The following is a 24878-nucleotide window of genomic DNA, read 5'->3' on the forward strand; positions in this document are numbered from 1 at the left end:
ATTAACAATTTAAAAAAATTAACATCCCCTATACAAACAGCTAAAAAACATAAAGTAACTTAAACAAAACCCAAACCAGCAGAACTAAGGAGAACAGGCTAAATGAAAGAGAAGTTTTCAGCTCCCACTGGAAGGTTAGCATGGAGGACATATTTCTTAACTTATCTGGGAGGAAATTCCATAATAATGATGCTGCCACATCATTGACCCTACCCCTTGCTGTCAATCAGGCTTTAGTTATAAAGGCAGGATTTGCAACAAGATTCACTTAGATAACCTCATGGTTATGGGGGGCATCTACTAGCACACATGCCTGCGCAAGCCTAGAAGAGAGAAAACCTATTCGGAATGCATGTGCACACATTCCTTTATCTAGGAATTCCACTGGTTGGGAAAGAGGAGCGTGAGGAGCTCTCATTCTGTTTTTTCCCTTTTCCTTACACATGCAGCTTTTCTGTCTCTCCCCGCCTGCTTTTCTTTTTAAAAGGAAAAAAATAGGTATCTTTTGGTGGTGTTGCTCATATTGGCTCCATTATTTTGCCGACGACGCAGCTGTCACCTCCCACTCTGCCAAAGATCTTCAGCAGCTCATGAATTGTTTTAGCAAGGCATGCCAAGACTTTGGACTGAAAATCAGCCTGAAGAAAACACAGGTCATGGTTCAGGATGTGGACTCACCTCCCTGCATTGCAATCTCTGCGCGTGAGCTGGAGGTTGTCCATTACTTTGTGTACCCTGGCTCAACGATCTCTGACACTCTTTCTCTCGATACCGAGCTAAACAAACGCATCGGTAAAGCAGCTACCACGTTTTCCAGACTCACAAAGAGAGTCTGGTCCAAAAAGAAACTGACGAAACATACAAAGATCCAGGTCTACAGAGCTTGCGTCTTGAGTACACTTCTGTACTGCAGGAGGTCATGGACTCTTCGCTCACAACAGGAGAAGAAACTGAACCACATGCGCTGCCTCCGACGCATCCTCGGTATCATCTGGCAGGACAAAGTTCCAAACAACACAGTCCTGGAACGAGCTGGAATCCCCAGCATGTATACAGTGCTGAAACAGAGACGCCTGCATTGGCTTGGTCATGTCGTGAGAATGGGCGATGGTCGGATCCCAAAGGATCTACTCTATGGAGAACTTGTGCAGGGAAAGCGCCATACGGGTAGACCACAGCTGCGCTACAAGGATATCTGCAAGAGGGATCTGAAAGCCTTAGGAATGAACCTCAACAGATGGGAAACCTTGGCCTCTGAGTGTTCTGCTTGGAGGTAGGCTGTGCAGCATGGCCTTTCCCAGTTTGAAAAGACACTTTGCCAACAAACTGAGGCAAAGAGCTAAAGAAGGAAGGCCCATAGCCAGGGAGACAGACCAGGGACACACTATACTTGCTCCCAGTGTGGAAGGGATTGTCACTCCTGAATTGGCCTCTAGATGCTGTGCCAGAACCACCATTCAGAGCGCGATACCATAGTCTTTCAAGACTGAAGGTCGCCAACAACAACAACAACGGGCATAATGGAAACCTGGTGGAATGCAGAAAATCAGTGGGATACCGCAATCCTGGGCTATAAACTCTACAGGAGGGACAGGGAGGGGCGTGTTGGAGGTGGGGTGACCATTTATGTTAAGGTAGGGATAGAATCCAGCAAAGTAGAGATTGAAGGCGAGTCAGACTCCACCACAAAATCTCTGTCCAGTTCTGGTCACCACTTCTCAAATAGTGGAAATGGAAAAGGTGCAAAAGAGAGCGACTAAGAGGATTACTGGACTGGGGCACCTTCCTTATGAGGAAAGGCTACAGTGTTTCGGCCTCTTCAGCCCTGAAAAGAGACGCCTGAGGGGGGACATGATTGAGACATACAAAATTATGCAGGGGAAGGATAAAGTGGATAGAGTGGATAGAGATATGCTCTTTAAACTCTCACATAACACCAGAACCAGGGGACATTCAAGGAAATCTCACCCGAGAAGACCAGCCCCTTTTCAATCAGCAAGGAGGAAGGGAGGAAAAGCTAGCTAGGAGTATAAAGCTAGTGCCTGCCACCACATGAGCCTCTCTGCAGAAGCGCATGTGGCCTCTGGGACACCAAGTGCCTTCGGAACAAAGTGCCAGGTAAGTGCATGGATGAGATGGTGGTGTAGGGAGCAGCGGTTTAGATTCGTTAGGCACTGGGGAACGTTTTGGGACAAGCAGGGCCTGTACAAGAGGGACGGGCTTCACTTGAACCAAAATGGAACCAGACTGCTGGTGCATAACATTAAAAAGGTGGCAGAGCAGCTTTTAAACTGAACCCTGGGGGAAAGCCAACAGGAGCCAAGGGGCATCCGGTTCGGGACTCCTCATCCCTATGGGACAAGGATGGGGAGGTTAGAGAACAACAAGGTAAAGGCAGAGTAGGAGAAGAAATTGGGAATGGTAGCATGATGGAATGTGATAGACGGTTTGGCACAATGAGAGGATTCAGGGATAAAGCAGCTAATAAGCAGCCCATCCTGGGGCATTCCGTGTATAAATGCTTTTATGCGAATGCCCAAAGTCTCCAAGCAAAGATGGGAGAACTGGAATGTTTGGTGACAAGGAAAAACATTGACATAGTGGGCATAACGGAAACCTGGTGGAATGCGGAGAATCAATGGTATACCGCAATCCCATGCTATAAACTCTACAGGAGGGACAGGGAGAGGCAGGTTGGAGGTGGGGTGGCCATTTATGTTAAGGAAGGGACAGAATCCAGCAAAGTAGAGACTGAAGGTGCGTCCGACTCCATAGAATTTCTATGGGTTAAATTACCATGCATGAGGAGTGATGTAATACTGGGGGCGTAATATTGTCCTCCAGACCAGAAACCGGAAGGGGACCTTAAAACGAGGAAACAGATCAGGGAGGTGACAAGGAAGGACAGGGTTGTAATCATGGGGGACTTCAATTATCCTCACATTGACTGGGTCAATTTGTGTTCTGGTCACGAAAAGGAGACCGGATTCCTTGACATGCTAAATGACTGTGCCTTAGAGTAGGTAGTCATGGAGCCCACCAGAGGACAGGTGACTCTGGATTTAATATTGTGTGGTACTCAGGACCTGGTTAGAGATGTCAATGTTATTGAGCCATTGGGGAACAGTGATCATGCTGCAATCTGTTTCGACATGCATATCGGGGGAAAGAATACCAGGCAGATCTCTCACAAAAACCCTTGACTTCCGATGAGCGAACTTCCCTCAAATGAGGAGGCTGGTTAGAAGGAGGTTGAAAAAAGAGTCCAGTCTCTACAGAGAGCATGGAGGTTGCTCAAATCAACGGTAATAGAGGCCCAGCGGAAGTGTATACCGCAAAGGAAGAAGGGCTCGACTAAGTCCAGGAGGGTGTCCGCGTGGCTAACCAGCCAAGTTAGAGAGGCTGTAAAGAGAAAGGAAGCTTCCTTCCATAAATGGAAGTCTTGCCCTAATGAGGAGAATAAAAAGGAACATAAACTGTGGCAAAAGAAATGTGATATGGGAGGCCAAGAGAGACTATGAGGAACACATGGCCAGCAACATTAAGGGGAATAATAAAAGCTTCTTCAAATATGTTAGAAGCAGGAAACCCGCCAGAGAAGCGGTTGGCCCTCTGGATGGTGAGGGAGGGAAAGGGGAAATAAAAGGAGACTTAGAGATGGCAGAGAAATTGAATGAGTTCCATTCTGCATCCATTACGGGTTACAAGCCATGATGTGTATGTGCAACCTCCTGATTCTAGAAATGGGCTATGTCAGATGCAAGGGAGGGCACCAGGATGCAGGTGTCTTGTTATCAGGTGTGCTCCCTGGGGCATTTGGTGGGGCCTCTGTGAGATACAGGAAGCTGGACTAGATGGGCCTGTGGCCTGATCCAGTGGGGCTGTTCTTATGTTCTTATGACATCCACTAAAATTGAGTGTTGAGTTAGGACAGACAAAATAAAATATTTTTTTACTCAGTGTGTGGTTGGTCTGTGGAACTCCTTGCCACAGGATATGGTGATGGCTTCTGGCCTAGATGCCTTTAAAAGGGGATTGGACAAGTTTCTGGAGGAAAAATCCATTACGGGTTACAAGCCATGAATAGGATGTGCAACCTCCTGATTTTAGAAATGGGCTATGTCAGAATGCCAGATGCAAGGGAGGGCACCAGGATGCAGGTCTCTTGTTATCTGGTGTGCTCCCTGGGGCATTTGGTGGGCCGCTGTGAGATAAAGGAAGCTGGGCCTATGGCCTGATCCAGTGGGGCTGTTCTTAGGTTCTTATGTGTCCTGATAAAAGTGGGTCTTGATGCTAAAAAAGTTTGGGAACCACAGAGTTAGATTATTTTACTTCAGTTTAACTCTTAGAAAGACACATCCTGGCCACAGCTATCCATGTTTTGTAACTTCCAGATTAGATCTCTGTAGTGCACTGTATGCATCCGCTGTATCCGCGGATTCAGTTATCTGTGGATTGTGTCTGCAGGTTCCCCTTTCGTGTGCCCCCTTCCAGAGGTGAGGGAAGGCCTGCTCCCATCGCCTCCAGCAAGTCCTCTGAGCTCAGGAGAGACTATGGACATCTGTCCACAGCCTCTGCTGGGTGAAGAATGAGCTCGGCAGTAGAAATAACACAACTTCTGATATCACTGAGAAATTGGATGTGACGTTTTTAATGCCTTATAAGGCATTGGGAAGGTCCAGGGAAACCCGGAGGGTCCAGGCCGGGGGGGATGAGGGCCTGCTCGTATCTGCAGTTTCAGCTGTACATGGAGGGTTCCGGAACAGAACCCCCATGGATTAGGGGGCATACCTGTAGTTGGAATTGCCAAGTTTTTATTCTGCTGGTTATCTCTACATGTTGGCAACCTTCAGTCTCAAAAGACTATGGTATCGCGCTTTGAAAGGTGATTCTGGAACAGCGTCTAGTGTGGCTGAAAAGGCCAATTCGGGAGTGACAATCCCTTCCACACTGGGAGCAAGTGCAGTCTGTCCCTGGTCTGTCTCCCTGGCTATGGGCCTTCCTTCTTTGCCTCATTGCCTCAGACTGTTGGCCAAGTGTCTCTTCAAACTGGGAAAGGCCATGCTGCACAGCCTGCCTCCAAGCGGGCCGCTCAGAGGCCAGGGTTTCCCACTTGTTGAGGTCCACTCCTAAGGCCTTCAGATCCCTCTTGTAGATGTCCTTGTATCGCAGCTGTGGTCTACCTGTAGGGCACTTTCCTTGCACGAGTTCTCCATAGAGGAGATCCTTTGGGATCCGGCCATCATCCATTCTCACGACATGACCGAGCCAACGCAGGCATCTCTGTTTCAGCAGTGCATACATGCTAGGGATTCCAGCACGTTCCAGGACTGTGTTGTTAGGAACTTTGTCCTGCCAGGTGATGCGGAGAATACGTCGGAGGCAGTGCATGTGGAAAGCGTTCAGTTTCATCTCCTGTTGTGAGTGAAGAGTCCATGACTCGCTGCAGTACAGAAGTGTACTCAGGACGCAAGCTCTGTAGACCTGGATCTTGGTATGTTCCGTCAGCTTCTTGTTGGACCAGACTCTCTTTGTGAGTCTGGAAAACGTGGTAGCTGCTTTACCGATGCGTTTGTTTAGCTCGGTATCGAGAGAAAGAGTGTTGGAGATCATTGAGCCAAGGTACACAAAGTCATGGACAACCTCCAGTTCATGTGCAGAGATTGTAATGCAGGGAGGTGAGTCCACATCCTAAACCATGACCTGTGTTTTCTTCAGGCTGATCGTCAGTCCAAAATCTTGGCAGGCCTTGCTAAAACGATCCATGAGCTGCTGGAGATCTTTGGCAGAGTGGGTAGTGACAGCTGCATCGTCGGCAAAGAGGAAGTCACACAGACATTTCAGCTGGACTTTGGACTTTGCTCTCATTCTGGAGAGGTTGAAGAGCTTTCCGTCTGATCTGGTCCCGAGATAGATGCCTTCTGTTGCAGTTCCAAAGGCATGCTTCAGCAGAACAGCAACAAAAATCCCAAACAAGGTTGGTGCAAGAACACAGCCCTGCTTCACGCCGCTTCGGATGTCAAAAGGGTCTGATGTGGAGCCATCGAAGACAACAGTGCCCTTCATGTCCTTGTGGAAGGATCTGATGATGCTGAGGAGCCTGGGTGGACATCCAATCTTGGGGAGAATCTTGAAGAGGCCATCCCTGCTGACCAGGTCGAAGGCCTTCGTGAGACCTATGAAGGCTATAAAGAGTGGCTGTCGTTGTTCCCTGCATTTCTCCTGCAGTTGTCTAAGGGAGAATACCATATCAGTGGTGGACCTGTTGGCTCGGAATCCGCACTGTGATTCTGGATAAACGCTCTCTGCAAGTACCTGGAGCCTCTTTAGTGCAACTCGGGCAAACAACTTTCCTACAACACTAAGGAGAGAGATGCCACGGTAGTTGTTGCAGTCACCCCTGTCGCCTTTGTTCTTGTACAGCGTGATGATGTTTGCATCCCTCATGTCTTGAGGTACTCCACCTTCTCTCCAGCAGAGGCAGAGAATTTCATGCAGCTCAGTGACGATGATCTCTTTGCAGCACTTTAGGACTTCAGCAGGGATGCTGTCTTTTCCAGGTGCCTTGCCAAAGGCAAGGGAGTCCAGGGCCACGTGAAGTTCTTTTAGGGTTGGTTCACTGTCAAGCTCCTCCAGCACAGGCAGGCACTCAATGTTGTTCAGCGCTTCTTCGGTGACTACATTTTCTCTGGAATATAGCTCAGAGTAGTGCTGCACCCAGCGTTCCATCTGCTGCATCCGATCCTGGATGACCTCACCTGTGGCAGACTTCAGAGGGGCAATTTTCTTCTGCATTGGACCTACGGCCTGCTTGATACCATCATACATCCCCTTGATGTTGCCTGTGTCAGCTGCTATCTGTATCTGGGAGCAGAGCTGGAGCCAGTAGTCGTTAACACATCTCCTGGCAATCTGCTGGACTTTGCTGCGAGCAGCTCGGAGGACCTGCAGGTTGCGCTCACTGGGACAGGCCTTGTATGCTGCTTGAGCTCTTCCCTTTTCCTCAATGAATGGTGTCAACTCCTCAGAGTGGGCTTCAAACCAGTCTGCCATCTTGTTGGTCTTCTTGCCAAATATGGTTATCTCTAATTTGTTTTTATTATATGTACTGCTATGTAATTATTTTGCAGTTAGCAATTCTAATTTTAATGTTTGTTATTACATTTTTTTATTCTTTTCTTAGACTCTTTAAAAGTTTTTCTAAAAGAAATGATGTAAATGCCTTAAGTCAGCATTTCTCAAACTGTGGATTGGGACCCACTTGCTGGGTTGGGACCCAATTTCTGGTGGGTCCTGGGGAGCCTCCAATGAAAACACAGGTGATAGAATGATCTGATAACTCATTGCCTCAAGCCCTGAGGCTATTCAAAAATCAGATATCTGCTAATTACCCTGCAAACAGTTGAGCTCCTGCAGTTTGCAAGCTTGTATAAATATAGGGAGACAAATGTTTGAATGTCTTTTTTCTGGTGTGTTTTTTTGCAAGTCCATTAATGACAGGTAGTGGGGCAGGTAAAGTCTGATTCACATAACCAACCCCCTCAAGCCTTCAGGTTATTCATTAAGGCTGCCTCATTATGACAAAAGGATTGAGCTTTTTTGCAAATAAATAAATGAATAAAATATTACTTGTCAATAAATAAAATATTTCTTTCTAGATCACCTTTTTAAAAGTCTCATAAAGCTAGGTGGGTCTCAGTACAGTGTCATTTTAAAAAGTGGGTCTTGGTTTGGGAACCACTGCCTTAAGTAAATAGAAACTTTCAAAGTACTTTAAAACAAAAGCCTTAAAGCCTTTAAAATCTTTGAAACTCTTACAATGGCTCTTTATGTCCTGAATTTTTCTTTCCTTGTAAAACAAGTAATGTCATCTTATAATCTAATATACAGATATCAAGCTCAATGTTAATATGGCATGCAGTGAACTTTATGATCTTGGGAGGGGCTGTAGGTGGAGATATCCTTATTAATTATCTCACAAAGAAGCTGTCACAAATGTTTTTAATTTTATCATTGTCCGAGTTGTGTCTCTATATTGTATTTTGTACTCGTATAAAGCAACAAAAGTTTCAAATGCAAGAATTTTTTATATATTTTTTCTCAGAGATGAGGCCAAAATTCCTGCAAAAATTATTATGGTAAAACCCATTCTGAACACATTATTCACTCTATTGTTTATCTTTTTTCAATGTGACTCTCACCTACCCTTTTAGCTCTGGGATGTCCTCCAGTAATAAGTGAAGGAAGTCCTGTAAAAGTAACAAGATACCACAATTTAATAATAACAACTAAAACACTTGGGAATATTTTTACAACTTTATTCAATTTTTAAAGACAGACATACCAACTGAATTCTTAGACATATAGAGACTGACCACATATTATTACAAAAATAGATGTTAAAAAAATTCTAGCACTGAAATTCTAGCAGCCACACTGCCCATGTACAAAATAGTGCTATTTGCTACACAGTCGTGCGCTATTTAACGACAGGGATTAGGACTGCGATCTCTGTTGTCAAGCAGCACTTGACATAATCCAGTTCCTCTGCAGGGAAGGGGATGCTCCGCTCCCCTCCCCTCCAGAGGGTCATCTGAGCTTCCCAGAGGCAGCGCGCATCCGCTCACTGCTTGTGCGGAGCTCAGATTAAGGGAAATTGCATCTCTCTCGCGACTTACGGTTTCATGGAGGAAACTGGAAATTGTGCGAGAGATGCAATTTCCCTCAGTCTGAGCCTTGCAGAGGCAGTGCATGGACGTTTGGAGGGTCCTCACTTTTGGAGGGTTGGGGTGTGCACCCCTGATGACCACGTGATCACATGTGGTCATCAGTGATGCGATCCTGGTGAAGCCGGAATGTTGCAAAGGGGTGCACACTCCCTCCAAACTGTAAAAATCAAACAGCCCTATCAAATATCTATCAATACAAATCAAAGAATTAAAGAGAATTAAAGGCTGCAATCCCTACTGAACACAATGGAACTTACTTCTGAGTATACATACATAGGACTATGTTGTAAATGCAGGCGCAGTGTATAAACCACTGGTTCTCAACCTGTGGTCCATAGACCACATATGGTCCGTGGGACCCTGAGAAGGGAACTGCAAGGTCTCAGGAAAAAAAAATAGCGTTCGATCACTTCTAGTGTCTTGCTGAGCAAAAACTCTCCTATGGATCACCAAATAGGGTGGACACCGCCTGCAGCCACAACCACTTAAGTGTCAGCTGTGCCAGTGGGCGGTCTATTCTCTGATCTCTCAGCTAGTCTCAGCACCGGACCTCACCTGAGGAGCCTCGCGTGACCCAGTATTGTGTTGGAGGAGCCTCTCTGAGGTTCCCCGACACTATGAACTGTACTTCTGGGAAACCGGAAGCCCAGTTTCCGCCCCCATCGGGAGCCTCAGGGAAGCTTCCATAGGGTCCTAGCAACTTGAGCCCAGGGCTGTTGTCCCATAGAAGTCTATGGCAGGTTCACAACTGGATAGTCTGTAGGGAAACACTTGGGAGACAGACCACCAGTGAGGGCAGAGCCCAGACCACCCATAGCTGCATGCGGTCTGCGACGATTCCAATTTTTGCCTCAATGGTCTGCAGGCTCCTAAAGGTTGGGAACCACTGATATAAACACTGTGTATAAACACATAATGCAGTCATGTGCACCTTCCTATCTGTAGTAAATATAAATAGACATATGTCAATGGTCTAAGTTAACATTATGACTACTTACAGTATTGGCCGCCTGTATGTTACACTATGTTTACTTTGTGTGTATTACTCCAAAATTGCACTACTACAAGGAATGAAGTTTGAATCCTAGACAAGCAAATTTTCCATCCCAATACATAAGGAAAAACCTGTCTATTTGGTGTATACCAAATAATATGATTATTTGTATTTTATTGTTGCTGTATGTATACCCCTGCTAACTGGGTAAGAGGCACTTTTTCAAGTGGGTGCTCCTTTTTTTAGCAGGGGGAGAGTAACTGGCCCACCTCACCCCAGCAGTGTCTGTTCTAGTGGCTGTCTGCTGGTATTCATTTGCATCTTTTTAGATTGTGAGCCCTTTTGGGACAGGGAGCCATTTAGTTATTTGATTTTTCTCTGTAAACCGCTTTGTGAACTTTTAGTTGAAAAGCGGTATATAAATACTGTTGATTGATTGATTGATTGACTGTATGTTATTGCTGTAATAGCAAAATGCCTATTAGATCAGTGGAGTGTATGTAAAGGGAGAATCGGCACATTGCAATAACTCTGAAGGGAGTGCAGTGAGCCTGAAGGCTATGTTTGCCTCATAATCTGGGTTAATAAATTCCATTTTTACCCAGCCCAGAGGTGTACACATTTGGTCCCTGTTGAGTATATGCAACATTGGGCAGAAATGGCAGCACAACACTTTTCTCAAGTGCAATGCTTTATTTTATCACAGAAAGGAATGGCAACCATTCACTTGTGTTGGAGAAAGTAAAGAGCATGAGGATAACACTGAGGAAGGGGGCTAAACTACTTCCTCTCCCTGATGATCCCACTCATTGAAAATGAAGTCTGTTTTTATCTACAGGTTCTGCCCCCATGCACCTTTTCTGTTTTGTGGTCACACTACAGTGTTACAGAATGCCTGAGATGGTATTTTGGGGATATATTGTTAAATTGTGATGTAATTACATTACTGAATTTAAAATCATACTACGGAATTTAAAATGAGGCATAGGGCATTGAACATTACAAATTCATGCCAAAATGGTAACAATTATCACTGTAAAGAAAATCTTGGTTAGACTGTTGCTATTGACAGAAAGCAGCTGCATTCCCTTACTATATTTTTTTTCTTTTAGCCGGGCCAGATGTATTGGGTGGTAGTCTCAGTTCATTTCTCAGTAATCAAAATGCACACTACAATATGCTTTTCTGCTGGCAGTATCATGGAAAAACTGAAAGACTGGACTATTATTAAAATGGGTCTAAACAACAACAATAAAAAAGAATTCTAAGTGGTCAAAGTTAAATGCAAAGGCAGTGATCCAACTGAGCAAATGTTTCTGCCTGGTTAATTTCTGAGTCCCTGGAAAAATTTGAACACTGCAGGCACTGAGTTCTAAGAGAATGGAGCTGTACTAACCATTAGTATCCTTAACCTTGAAGAAATAGGTAGGGGCATACTGTATTATTCTCATATACAGAGCAACTTGAACAACCATGAAAATTCTGTGCAACTACCAAAACTCTTTGCATAAGCATACAGGTCAGTGAAAATGGGAGTTTTAGAAGATGAAAGTGATCAAAATACTTAGATATTTTTATACATAAACATCCCTGTTAGAAAACATGATCCACTTACATAATATACAAAGCAATGCTCTCTACAAGTGACACAATACAGCTTTTCACTTGTACAAGCAATGTTTCAGTGATAAAATTAAGGTCTACAAACAATTCAATGCCCAAAGTATTCATTTTTCATCACCAAACTAAGCACCAGCTTCAACCACACTAGTGGAATCAACAACTTGTACTAATTTCTATTTATTTATAGTTACCAACACTCCATTCATTACACAAATTTCATCAAAAAGTGTTATTCTATGAATTCGCTCACAGAAACCTGCATGGGCTATTAAAAAAAATCCTGTGCTAAGAGTCCAGACTTTCTTGCTACTAAAATAAACAAAAACTACTATTAAATACATACCAAGCATGCAGTCAAAATGAAGGAGGAGGGGAAGCAAACTGATTAATGTTTCACATGTGAAGTCATTTCCTTGCACCTGTGGCTCAATCTAGGCAAAATACTACAAATGCCACTGAAAACAAGGGTAGCATTCACAATGCAAGCAATTATTTATACTTTAGATGTTATACTCTCATCTTCATACTTTTAAATACCAGGAATCCATCCCATTATTTTTTATGGTGTGCAGGAATACCACATTTTAAAACCTGTTAAAACTTTTATTTATTCTACATCTCATATTCACTTAAAGAATCTTATGAATATTTGGCTACAAAATATATGAAACCTACACTGGTGGCGGAATTTGCTTAGGTGCCTCTATTTATATACACATACTGTGCAGGTCAACTCATCAAAATTAAATCTACTTTAAGTTTCAGAACTTATTTGCAAGATATTTATAATTCACTATAATTTTGCCCAAAGTAAACCTAAGTTGCTATAGTATATTACAAAATGGCACTAGTGAATATCCAAACGATTCTCACTGCAGATTTGCAACAGGCAAGAAATGGGCTTGCCTACACAACTGAACGGTAAGTAACAGGTTCCTAATGATGGTGGGAGGGGTGGCTTCAGTGAACTCTGGCTCACCATGTCACAACGAAGCTAAGAATGTAGAATTCAATGTAAACTGAATTAGGAGGAAATGTTCTTCACTTTAACAAAGCTTACCAAGGGAAAGTTTAACATTAAGGATGTATTCAAAAGAAACACAAAGAACACATTTTCACCTTGAATGTGATACTTGTTAATGTTAGTAATAAGCAAGAGAAAACAGATAAGAATCATTCTTATGTGGAACATCCACTTTTTTTACTTAAATGCACACATGCAGGAAAAGAAAAAAAAAAGTAAAAATTAGCATCATTTACAAATTGGTCTAAAACTGATCACACTTCTCCAAGATAAAATAAATCAAAGATGTAAAACTTGCATCTGATTTTTTCCATCCTGTTTTCCCTTCCCAAGTACTAATTTTTCCAGACTTCTCTCTCATATATTTTTTCACCTTTTTCTTTCTTTTAACTTTTTCTGAAAGTTTTCCTCTTTCCAAACCCTAATTCTTTTCTCTTGTCTCTGACCCTTCACAAAATGACAGACCTCAGGTCTTCATATTTTGCCAGTTTCTCTTATCTGATGCTCCCATCTTGCTGCAGTGGAGTGAACCCCAACCTAGCTACAAGAAATGCGGACTTTCTGTCCCAGTTACACACAGCTCGCATGTTTACAAAATAAATTTTGCTGCAGCCTACTGCCTTAGTGCTGAAAGCTTCAAACTGCAACCCACTGCAGCACAACTGGATGGATGTTGGGCTGGGAAACGTCTTCTCCATCCTCCCTTTATCTTGCTTTGATGTTCAGAAAGATGCCAGCAAGAGGATCCTAGTACTCTGACCAGATGAAAGAACCCTATATCTCATTATGGAGAGTTTCAAAACTAAGCTAAACTAATCATAAGAAACCTTGAATAAAATGACACCCACATCTAGATAACTAACAGCCAAATGCTAACCTGTGCCAGCACAACCAGGCTGCATGGCCTGTGCTGTATCTATCACAAGTTACGAAGCGGCAGGTGGTCTCTTTTTCCCCTTAACCCTGTTGAACCCTTTTTCCCCTTAACCCTGCATAGCCTGCCATATGCAGCTTCTTGGATTGGTGACAGCTACATAGCCAGCACAAATCTAAGAAGCCAGGTGTAATGCCAGAAAGGCCAGGAGGGGGGTTATGATACAGCACAGGAGGCATCTGCTGATCCCACCACCTCCAGGACCTGATCGGCTCTCTCCCCATTCAGAAGCATCACTCTCCCCATGCCATCTGGCCAAATGCATGGATGCAGCATCAATGGGGTGGCGAAGGCCTCCTCCACAGGTGCAGACTTCTCCCTGGGTGCTGTGAATGTGCTTTACAGCATGTTTTGAAACCTTCTGCGGGCTGCTGAACAAGCCAAACCCAGAGTTCAGATCATGCTCTAAGGTAGCAATCCTAAACTCACTTCCTAGAGAGTAAATTCCATATGACACAATGGGTCTAACGTCTGAGTAAACATGCTTAGAATTGCATTCTAAAACAAAGACAGACCACTTTTTAACATCTGATTTGTAAACATTTGCCTCTGGGACAGAATCAAGAATGTAAAGTTTCATCTGGTCAGAGAACAGCTGTACAGTTTATAAATCCACACTTCACAGCAAGCTGCTAGGGCACAAGAGAAAATGACTAGTAGGTTAGCAACTCCATTATAACATGATCTTATTATGATGACTAATAGCCTTATGAACAGAGATCTTCCAACATTTTGCAACAGTTATGCAATTTGCTAACCAAATTGATTTCATGTCAGGCTAACTGATCTAACTGAAACAAATTGAATTCTCCAACCCTATCCAGTACTTTTCACGTCGCTGAAATAATGCATTTTCTAGACTTGTTTTCAACCAACATAGCAGGAAGTAAATCTCACTGAACTCAGTGATACTTAATTCAAAATAAGAAGTAAGTCTTATCACTCTGTTGTCTAGATGTTGCAGTTACGAAGTTTAGGTAACCATATTTGAGAAATGTTTTTCCCAAAAATTGGTATTTATGAAATACAAGAAAAGTATATGTAAATATGACATGGCCATAACATCAAGCCACTGTGGGTTGACCACAAAAGGTGGGGTGAGACCTGTTTACTACAAGGCTAAGCATGAGCAAGGATGTAGCTCACACCCCGTTGGCATGGCTGTATCGGCACTGGAAAGTTGAATAGGATGACCAAAGTCACTTTGCTCATCACAGTGACCAAAGAGCTTTATAAAAGTTTGTTGGAAACAAGTTCAAATGTAATCAGTTTGCAAGCTCAGAAATTATTTTTCCCCACTGTTGAGCTAACAAAACAGAAAAATTACACAGGCCAACACAAATTTTGCTTCCTTAAACATTACACAAATTCCTGTGTATATTTGGGGTGCTGATTCCAAAAATGGCATCCATTTTGCCCTATCATGTCCAGTTTTGGAGACACGGCATAGCATCTTTAGTGAATGGTTCAAGCAGCTTCCTCATGAGGAAGCTTACACCATGGCTTCCTCATGAGGAAGCTGCTTGAACCATTCACTAATGAGGCTATACTATATCTCCAAAACTAGATGTGATAGGGCAAAACGGATGCCATTTTCTGGAATCGGCACCCCAAATTCAAATCAAACCACTATAAAGTTTGGGAAAAACTTTTCTGACCCTCAGTTTTGTACGCCTGTGTTATTTTTGTCTCCATCATCATAACTAAAGGTGACTGAGTTGATTCATCTACTTCTAAATACATTGGGCCCAATCCTATTCAACTTTCCAGGGCCGATACAGCCATGCCAACAGGGTGTGGGCTGCAACCTGTGGTGGGGCAGCAGTCACAGAGTCCCCCTATAGATAAGGGAATGATTGTTCTCTTAACTCAGAGATGAATTGTGGCTGCATCAGTGTTGGAAAGTTGGATAGGATGGGGCCCTAAGATGCACTGCTGATGATGGCAAAGAAAAATAAAAGATTAATCTGTGGTCAGGTACCAGTCCTGGGGAGCAGTGATTGTGTGCTCTCTTACAAACATGGATTACTAAACACTAGTGCAGGGCCTAGGAGAGGAGGGTAAAGGGGGTAATTTGTACCCAGGTCCAGGGTCAAAAGGGGGGCCCTGGTGCCAAAGGAGGGGGCCCAGAAATTTCCTGGGATCTTACATTTTCCTATCTACTCAGACTTTTTGCCTGCTGGGGACACTACCATGACTGGGGATGTTGGAGACACTACTGATGCCACGTGAGTTGGTAGACCTGGGCTTCAAAGACTTTTCCAGTTATCTCTATCCTCCCCCTACCCTGTTTTGCCCCTCCCTGCCTCTATTCTGTTTGCCCATCACCACCCTCCCCCACTCTGTTTCACCCCTCCCTCTTTGCAAGGGGGTCCAAAAGAAACATTGTACCCCTTGATAAAATTCCTCTCAAAGGCCCTGCATTAATGTACATAAAATATTATATTTAGAAAAAAAGGAAAACTACAGTTTTAAGAACATAAGCAAATTACTGGATAAGACCCAATGTTTACCTAGTCGACCATGCTATCTTCAACAGTGGCATAACCAAAAGTTCTGGGAAGCTCAGAAACACAGTATGAAAGCACTAGCCCTCCTCTGCTTGCTCTCTAACAACTGGTATTCAGAAGCACAGAGTGTCTGAGCGTGGACACTCCATATATCAATTATCTATCGTGGCTAATTAATCTTTAATTAATTTGCCTAATATCCTTTTGAAGTCATCTAAGCTAGTGGCCAACACCACATCTTGTAACAGCAAATGCTGTAAGTTAATTATATCTTATGCAAAGAAATACTTTGTTTTGTAGTTCATGAATCAACTGTTCCTCTATTCCACAAATCCTTAGTTTTTCCACATCATACATAACTACACAAATCCTTCTCATGTCCCCCATCTTTCATATCATGCAAACCTCTAATATGTACCCAATTAGTTGCCTTTTTTTCCTACTTCTCAAAGCCTCACAAGATTTAGCCTGTCTTTATAAGAAAAATAATCCAGCTCACTGGTAACTTTGATTTAACAATTTTAAGAAGCTCCTCAAACAGATGCATACAGTAAAGATCATGTTACCCACCACTTGGATAACCAGCAAGCTTAATGAATCAGAAACTTCACCTTCTGTCTCAGGATGGCAGAGATGCCAATGGAAAGATTGTACTGCTTACAGAAGTGTCAGTTAAGAAGCCCCCCCATGACGCCCTCTTGAGGAAGGGAGTGGAATGTCTCTATTTTTACAGGGCACTCCTGAAGACAACAGGAGGATGGCAGGCGGATGAACTGGCACAGTAAACACAGAATTCCAGGTAAGTGATGGAGGAGAGGGAGCCCTATCAGGGGTGGGCGGTTTGTAAATCTTATGAAAGCTTTGTCAACCAGCATGTTTGGGTAACTGTTTTCCATGAATGCTGGATAATAAAACTTTTACTGTAAACCTTTGTGTTAGTAGTTTGCAATGAAGGTCTTTAATTTAGGGTGCAATCCTAACCGGCGGTTATGCCTGTATAGGAGCCCCTGGGGGGTTGCAAACGTGCCGTAAAGCACATTTGCACCTCCATGGGAGGAAGCTGTGTCGGCACATCCAGATTTGGCGACGCATGGAGGCCAGCGGAGGCCTCTGCAGTGGCTTCCTCCCTGTCGTTTGTGCCAGCACACCCGCGCCAACACAAGTGGCAAAGGTAGGTTTGGGGGGGGGCGGGGGGCGTTTCTGGGCAGGGGAGAGCAGGTAATGGGCAGCCCCAGGGGCAGGCGCACGAGGAACCGGGGGCGGGACTAAGACCCGGCAGTTATGCCGGATCCCAACCCCCGTCCCTGGGGAGAACGGAGCGGCTTCGAGCCGCTCCACTGTCCATGGACTTGTGCCACCTCCAGAGGTGGCGCGCGTCTGAGGAGACCCATTGGGGCGCACAGCCCTTACCCAGGTGTAAGGGGAAGAGCTTCCCCTTGCCCCTGGCTGAGCCGCTGCACCCAATGAACCTGTGTTGGATACAGCGCAAGCCTCCTGGCTTGCCTGCTCCAGCGCAGGTTTGGATTGCGCCCTTATCATTTAAAAAGTAGCTCCTCTGTAACAAAAGGGGAAACAAGCTCAAGTACCTGAGAGAATATCAGTTGTCCATGAAAGGTCCACACAAACTTTCTTAAAAAAGCAAAATACGCAGCTTCTCCTATTTTCTCTGTAAGGGACCGCAGAAGGAAATAACCCTGGAAGAAGCCACCAAGACCAAAAAAATTATTACTCTGTTACAAGTATGCACACACACTTATCTATACTATTGAGAACATCAAACATGTTTATCAAACCAATCTGACCTTCAGATAGTGAACTTGCATGAACATTTTTTCTGCATTAAGGCCATATTTGATAACAGATGATCCAGACTCATTCACTTTGCCAGTGTTCTCTTTGTGGGGCCTATTAGGGCACAAACAAATCAAGATTTAGACATATTGAAGATGCTTTGTAAAAGTATTCATCAAAATACCAATTTACAGTTTTATTTTAAACTTCAAGAAGAGTGTAAAAGTTTGCTATATAGGAGGTGTCATACTTGATTCAGGTATCTCTTCATTCATGGAAAAAGTAATACAGAGATGCATTTTTTGATTGTAGTTTTATATATGGTTGCACAAGCAGCTGAAGTCAAACTAGTAGCCAATTTTAAGTTGGTGTGAAACTACTTAACTCTTCTCTCAGACATGACATCATATCACATGGCATTCTGCTAAGACATGGTTTATAGGAAGGAGTGTCACATTATGTATGACGGGAAATGAGAAGAGATTGAGACACTCTGGATGGAGGAAGCAGGAAGGACGGATATTGAATTCATTACATCCTATTTTGGCTGCTCTCACCTGAGCACAGGCTTAGCAACTCACGAGACTACACCTGCAAGGATGAATAGTCATATGCTGAAAACAGGTTTAAGCATCCTTTTCCTTTAGTTTGCAATTTTCCATGCACATAGGAGAAAAGCAGCTAGAGCTTCTGAAAGCAAGGGCCTGATACACCCAGCAATCAGAATTTCTTCCAAGGGGACACCAAGATTTAGAACAAACTGTGTGAATTCTTTATTAGGTTAAGTTACCAAATCCTTACCAGACATTTATATTACTGATTGGTGCCTGAGAGCCCTTCAGTTTAAGCCAGAAACTGGAAAAGGGGGAAAAAGCTGGTGCAACCTTGTTCTCCTCCTGCCCAAGTAGAGCCTTTCTACACAGAGAAGGCAGTTAAGGGGGATATCTGCATCAACTGTTTTCCAGAAATATATGCTATGACAAGTTCATGTTGACTGCTCCAAATCCTAGGTATAGGCATGAGTAGACATTTCACTTCCAAGTCCAATACTGGCAAAACAAATGACGGGGAAGGACTTATAAATGGGTTGTTTATTGCTGCTCCTTGTACTTAGCAGGTGCTAGCTACCCTGCAAAGGGGTACAGCAGAATATTTGAGAAGACAAACAAGGAGGTTGTTTGTCTTGCTTGTATTTCTTATCCCCAAGAAAGATCCATCTTGTGCAAACACATTAAAAGATTTCAGCCTATTATTTCTTTAAAGCCTCTTTCCAGGCAATCCCCATTAATTGTGGGGGTTATGTTCCTGGAAAACTCCTGGAGTAAATGGAAACCAGAGTGAAAGAATCATTGATCCTATGCGGAAAATGGGGTTAGGTTCCCATAGACCCTTTTCACTGTACATTAAATGAACTTTATGAACCTGAATCTTACCTTGAATTGTGAGTGAAGGCACTGGGGGGGGGGGCATTGTAATATTGTGAACCTCTCAAGCTTGGCATCCCCCAAAAGAACCAAGGGAGAGATTCCTACCACTCTATGAGCTGATTGATGGAAACTTCAACTTTAAGAGTGAGCAGATTCCTTTTGGGGGCGAGGGGGGAATGGGATTTCAGTAACCTTTCTGTATTTCTGCCCCTTCCTGATTCCCATACCAAGAGGCTGCTGGTGTCCTAAAATGGTGCCCATCCTCCCAGATACTGCACTTTATTTGAATTGCAAGTACAGGTCCCTGTTCCTAGCAAAGATTTCTCCTAGGTTGTCGTCACTTGGAAGGATGCAAATAAAGTCTAGCCATGAATGGGTGCGAAGAGACAGCATGTGTGGCAAAATGGGTTCTACTTTTATAAAGCAGGTAAGCAAAACTGCAGCAAATGCGTGTCATCGGAAAATGAAGATTTAGTGTACATGGTGATCACGTTATGGAATCATGAGGGTTAAAAAGGTCTAGACAAGAGTATACATCTAGTAGAGAGAAGTGGCTTAACTAGCTGGGCCAACCACTCAGTCCTCCACATCAGGGTCAATGGTAAATCTCAATGCACCATTAGGGGGCAAGTGAGGGTACCGTAAGCTCTGGTCCAAGGCCCCTAGCAAAAAGGTACTGGATTAAGTGGATCAGCAAGCTCATTACTTGACTTCAGTCAGGACTTCAGACTATCTAGAGCAGGGGTGCTCAATAGGTCGATCGCGATCTACCGGTAGATCGCGAGGCAAAATGAGTAGATCGCGGAGCCCTGTCTCTCCAAACTGTTAATATGTCAGTTTCGTCTAGTGACTATTTAGCTGACACTAAACTGACACTTTAGCTGCTCTTCAGGGGGCGGGAGTTCGAGATGGAGTTGCTCTGATGGAGGTAGCCACGGGAGGCCCTGAGTGACCCTCCCCTTCCCTTCCAGTCCCTCGGTCGGGGCTGACAGGTGAGACGACCCCCCTGCTGCCTGCACGCGCAGCCCCTCTCCATGGAAACGGGGAATCCCCCCGCCCCTTCTGAGGAGGACCTGCGACGCTCCCTCTCCCTGCTGGTCTCGGGGCGCAGCCACAAAGAGTTTGGGGGGCGGGGAGTAGGGAGCTCCTCCCCCCGTAGTGCAGCAAGGCCGGGCATGTGCCTCTTGGGGGGACCTGTGGCTGCCCCCAGTATGTGGGGTGGGGAGAGAGGAGAGGCCTCCCGTGTGCTTCCTGAAGCATCTGGTGGGCCACTATGGGGCACAGGAAGCTGGACTTGGTGGGCCTCCTCTGACCTGGTCCAGCAGGGGCTCCATACATCAAAGGGGGTGTCTGTCAGACGCTTCCTTCCCCCCTGGTAGATCTCCGGGCCTTGCTGGGTTTCAAAGTAGCTCTCGAGCCAAAAAAGTGTGAGCACCCCTGATCTAGAGCAGCTCTGACATTTGTCTAACAACCCAACTATTTTCAACCACTGTGCTGCGGCACATTGGTGTGCCTTGAATGGTCTGCAGCTGTGCCACAGGAGTTTGGAGGAGAGTCATATATTAGTAGGGCCATTGGGGGGGGTGAGTCCTTGGCCAGCAGTGTGGTAAGCCCTGCCAATTGTCAAAAAACAGACGGTGTGCCTTGACAATTTTAGCACATTCTCAGTGTGCCGTGAGATGAAAAAGGTTGAAAATAGCTGGTCTAACCTTTGTTTGAAACTGGAGGTTTCTAAGGTTATACAAGTTAGCATCCACCAAATTCCTTTTAAAGCCAGGTGCATAGTTTCATTAAAACATCACTTGTGTACTTTGGGGGAAAAGCAAATACAAGTGGTGTATGCAATCCTTTCAAAATATTCATCACCCCATGTACCACAATGAATCATCCTACAGTGCAAACCTATGCATATTTACTCAAAATTAAATCTCACTTGCCCAATGGAGTTTGCTCCCTAGTAAACATGGATACTAGACTTGCTTCCCTTTTCTTTTCTTTTTTTGTCCCTGTCATGTCTGCATTTGCAGTCAATCATGCAAGAGGTGAGTTCTTTGCTGGTTAGGGTAAATCCCTTGACTGGACTCAAATGCATCTTCTCTGGCTCCCAACCTATAACCTTATGCACAAAACAATCAGCATCCTTCATTCTGCTTTGCTTGAGTGCTGTTGCAGTTCCCTTTGTGACTTGTCCCAGTCCCTCCTCAGGTAAAAGAATTCCTTCTAGCTAGTGAATGCCCTCCCACAGAGACTCAAACCCTTGCCACAGAGAAGTTTGTGTGCTTGTAAAATAGGCTGCCCTATTTCAAAGGAGCTATCCTTCTCCCATTCCTCTGCTATGAACAAAAAAGGAATCCAAAAGGTGTCTGTTGGATGTATATGTCATTGGGGTATTCTCCATAGTTAGCAGAGGTGGTTGTTGCTGTGTTGTCCAATCCTAAAGGCTGGCAGCGAGGCATTCTGCCAGAATTGGCTGCTGGTGACGTGCTATGTCAAGGTTTCTGTGGATGCTGCCAGCATTGATTGAATTGCCAGTAATGCCCCAGCATTACTAGGGTGTGGAGGACGGGCTGTGCTGGTGTGGCTTAGGATATGACATATGTTGCACTGGCACTTGTGTGACATCCAAATAGGATTACTCACAGACAAGTGAGTTTAGAGTGGCAGTCACAGTATCTCACAGTCTAATGATAGAGGAAGTTGTTCCACTCTCTGTATCTATTTTGCTGCCTCCATCTGCACAGTTTCCAGTCTTATCTACTACATATGTTTTAAGATAGGATCTGGATAAAGCACTACTTTCTGAATTTATATAGAAGCACTCCTGACTATTTTTAACATTTGGAAAATGCTATTCAAGTAACCAAATAAAGCTGAGATAGATGACAGCTTAGATTATCCAAGCTAACATCTCTCTTCACAGGAAAGGGGATGAAAACAACGGGTCCCCAAGAGCCACATGCATAGAGTCTCTTCCCCTTAGCAGCACCCAATCTCTCCAAAAATCTTTTGAGGGCTAGGGGACCATCAGAAATAAGCTGGGATAGGTTGCAGGGAGATAGGAGAATTGCCCCAAACCAGGCAAAGGCACTCTTTGCCACACTTCATTTCTAAGGAAAAGCATTTTAGAGGACACAAAGAATTGCTGGGGGGGTTGGAGAACTGGTGAGAGTCAGTGTGGTGTAATGGCTACTTGGGCTTGGACTGGGTTTCAAATACCTGTTAGCCTTGAAGCTTACCTACCTTATGCCAGTCACTATCTCTCAGCCTAACCTATGCATTCCAGGGAGGCAGTAAGGAGAAAAAGAGGGGGAAGGACCCATGCTCCCTGCATTGAGCTCCTTGAAGGAAGGATAGTAGATAAATGTGAAAAATAAATACATTAAAGTAAATTAACTGCCTTCTGCAAACTGTACTGAGAATCAAACGCAAAACCTTTCTGTGAGCTGTCACAGGAGAGCTATTATGAACATACTGTTCATACAGTTGTTATGAACACAACCTTCTGATGAACATTCATCTTATGTTTCTAGATGTACCTTCATTATGATCTTCACTTCACATGACAACATGGAACAAGGATCTCTACCCTGACAAACCAGAATAGACAAATAAGAAGACCAAGAGAGAAAGAGGAAGGGGAAAGAGGGTTCAATGTCTTACAAGCAAGAAAGGGTTCTCTGACATTAAGATAAAAAAAAGATATTTCGACTCTATAATGATATAATATATTTGATTTTACTGTAAACATACATAGAGTTGTTTTTAAGTGTCTATTGTAGAATTAATGTACAATCAGACCAATGTGCTTCTTTAGCAATTACATTAGGAAAGTAAATGTGCAGATAAGCCCCCTATCACAACATACCACACTCACTATCCAAAAATATTCCATTGGAACAACAACAGTAAAAAACACAACCCAACCATGCTGGTAATCAGCAGCTGTGTTGGCTGCAGCTGCATGGTAGCTAGTGATAAGACTGTCTTTTCTGTCTACACCTATTGTCAAGCTACACACTTGCAAATGTGTGACTTGCCTGACCTTGAATATACAATACTATGATTAAACATTAATGAAAAAGCTTGTTCACACACACACACACACACACACACACACACACACACACACACAAGCTTATATATATCAAAACTATAATGTGTAGGCTGATTGTAGAAGCTCAGAGGATTGACGTTGTCTGGACCACAGTGGAAGGCTTCTAGGACGATGTTCCATAGGTGGCTCGTTTTGCCAGTGGGATGTTCACCTAAGAGTGAAAAGCTTTCAATTCTCTTTTATGTTATACCATTTCTAAAATTTAAAACAAGCGTGGACAGAAACAAAGTTCCTGTTTAGAATCAACTTTAAGCAAAACAAATTACATTTTCACAACCTTTGGTCAGTCACTCTTTCTAAGCTTAACCTACCTACCAGTGTTGTTGCGTTGATAAAAGTGTTGAGAGGGAACCATAAACAATGCCTTGACAGGCAGAATAACACTAAAATATATTTTAAAAACCCCTAAAATATATCATGTGGCAGTTTCTCAAAAGGTTCAGGTAGCTCACATGCAGGGTTTTGACTAATAAATCCTTGACAATGGAGGTCAATACCTGGCTTCTCTGCTAGTAGAGCTGGCAGAGTGGAGGGTCCCTGCATGTATTCTAGTATCTATTCCTCGGTTACAAGGTCACTGCTTAAGTTTATGCCAAAAGGAGTTTCCCTGAATTTTATTGGAAGTTGATTTTTCAAACTGGAATAGTTTAAAAAGCAACATGCAATGCAGTTTAAGTGGTATGCAGAAATAAGTACTCGTTCTGCACACCGAGTTCCTTCAAACAATTCCCTGCATTAGAGACTGAGGTTGCAACCCAGGGCATGGGATTACATATACTGTAAATCCATGGACAGGAGTATATGCAAGTCTTACTGAATTCCAAGCGTAACTATGCACAGGACTGGAGGGCTGTAGACATTTTATGGAACAATTAAACATAACCAACGCTAACAATGAAGCACACATTCTTCTATATTTCACACGCTGATGTTTATGCTTAATACTACATCTGTTAACAAGGACAGACTATAGTACCAAATCTAGTTTAAAGGTTGTATTTAATTGTAAAGCATTCTAATCAACATGTTTTAACATGTTTAGAATCAACCAATGAAATTCACATTTAAGAAAGGAACATTTAAAAAAAAAGGAAATCACGACTGAAACCAACCAGGGAAATTCCTTGCTGAAATGTGTTTTAAATCAGTTCCTCCATGCTTAAGTATTCTACAAGCTGTTCCGTGGGGTATAATAAGGTAAATGTGATGTGGAAAGTGCCATATTGAACAGTAAACTAACAGTGCTATATCTTCTGTTGTAAAACAGAGTTTGGGGTTGTGACAGAGAGGTTGAGATTAGATGAATTAGAATTGTTCATTGGAGCAATAACATAGGCCTACAAAACTGAGGGTCAGAAAAGTTTTTCCCAAACTTTATGGTGGTTTGATATGAATTTGGGGTGCCGATTCCAAAAATGGCATCCATTTTGCCCTATCACGTCTAGTTTGGGAGATATAGTATAGCCTCACTAGTGAATGGTTCAAGCAGCTTCCTCATAAGGAAGCCATGGTGTAGGCTTCCTCATGAGGAAGCTGCTTGAACCATTCACTAGAGAGGCTATGCCGTGTCTCCAAAACTAGATGTGATAGGGCAAAACGGATGCCATTTTTGGAATCAGCACTCCAAATATACCCAGGAATTGGTATAACGTTTAAGGAAGTAAAATGTGTGTTGGCCTATGTAATTTGTGTGGACATCCTCTCCTTATTGGCACTAACATTTAAGACAGTC

General features: G+C 43.7%; 1 protein-coding gene across 6 annotated transcripts in view; it reads right to left on the minus strand.

Annotated features, from left to right (window-relative positions):
- The window catches only part of AOPEP (aminopeptidase O (putative)), a 265274-nt gene that overhangs the window by 129930 nt on the left and 110466 nt on the right, over positions 1–24878 (minus strand). For all 6 annotated transcript variants that reach the window (XM_066615751.1, XM_066615746.1, XM_066615747.1 and 3 more), the window contains 3 exons: positions 17617–17719; positions 17401–17508; positions 8206–8249 (listed from right to left, as the gene is read on the minus strand). In XM_066615751.1, the coding sequence (XP_066471848.1) occupies positions 8206–8249; positions 17401–17508; positions 17617–17719 (255 nt within the window). The remainder of the gene's footprint in view (positions 1–8205; positions 8250–17400; positions 17509–17616; positions 17720–24878) is intronic.

Source organism: Tiliqua scincoides, chromosome 2, assembly GCF_035046505.1.
Source record: "Tiliqua scincoides isolate rTilSci1 chromosome 2, rTilSci1.hap2, whole genome shotgun sequence".
Lineage (NCBI taxonomy): Eukaryota > Metazoa > Chordata > Lepidosauria > Squamata > Scincidae > Tiliqua > Tiliqua scincoides.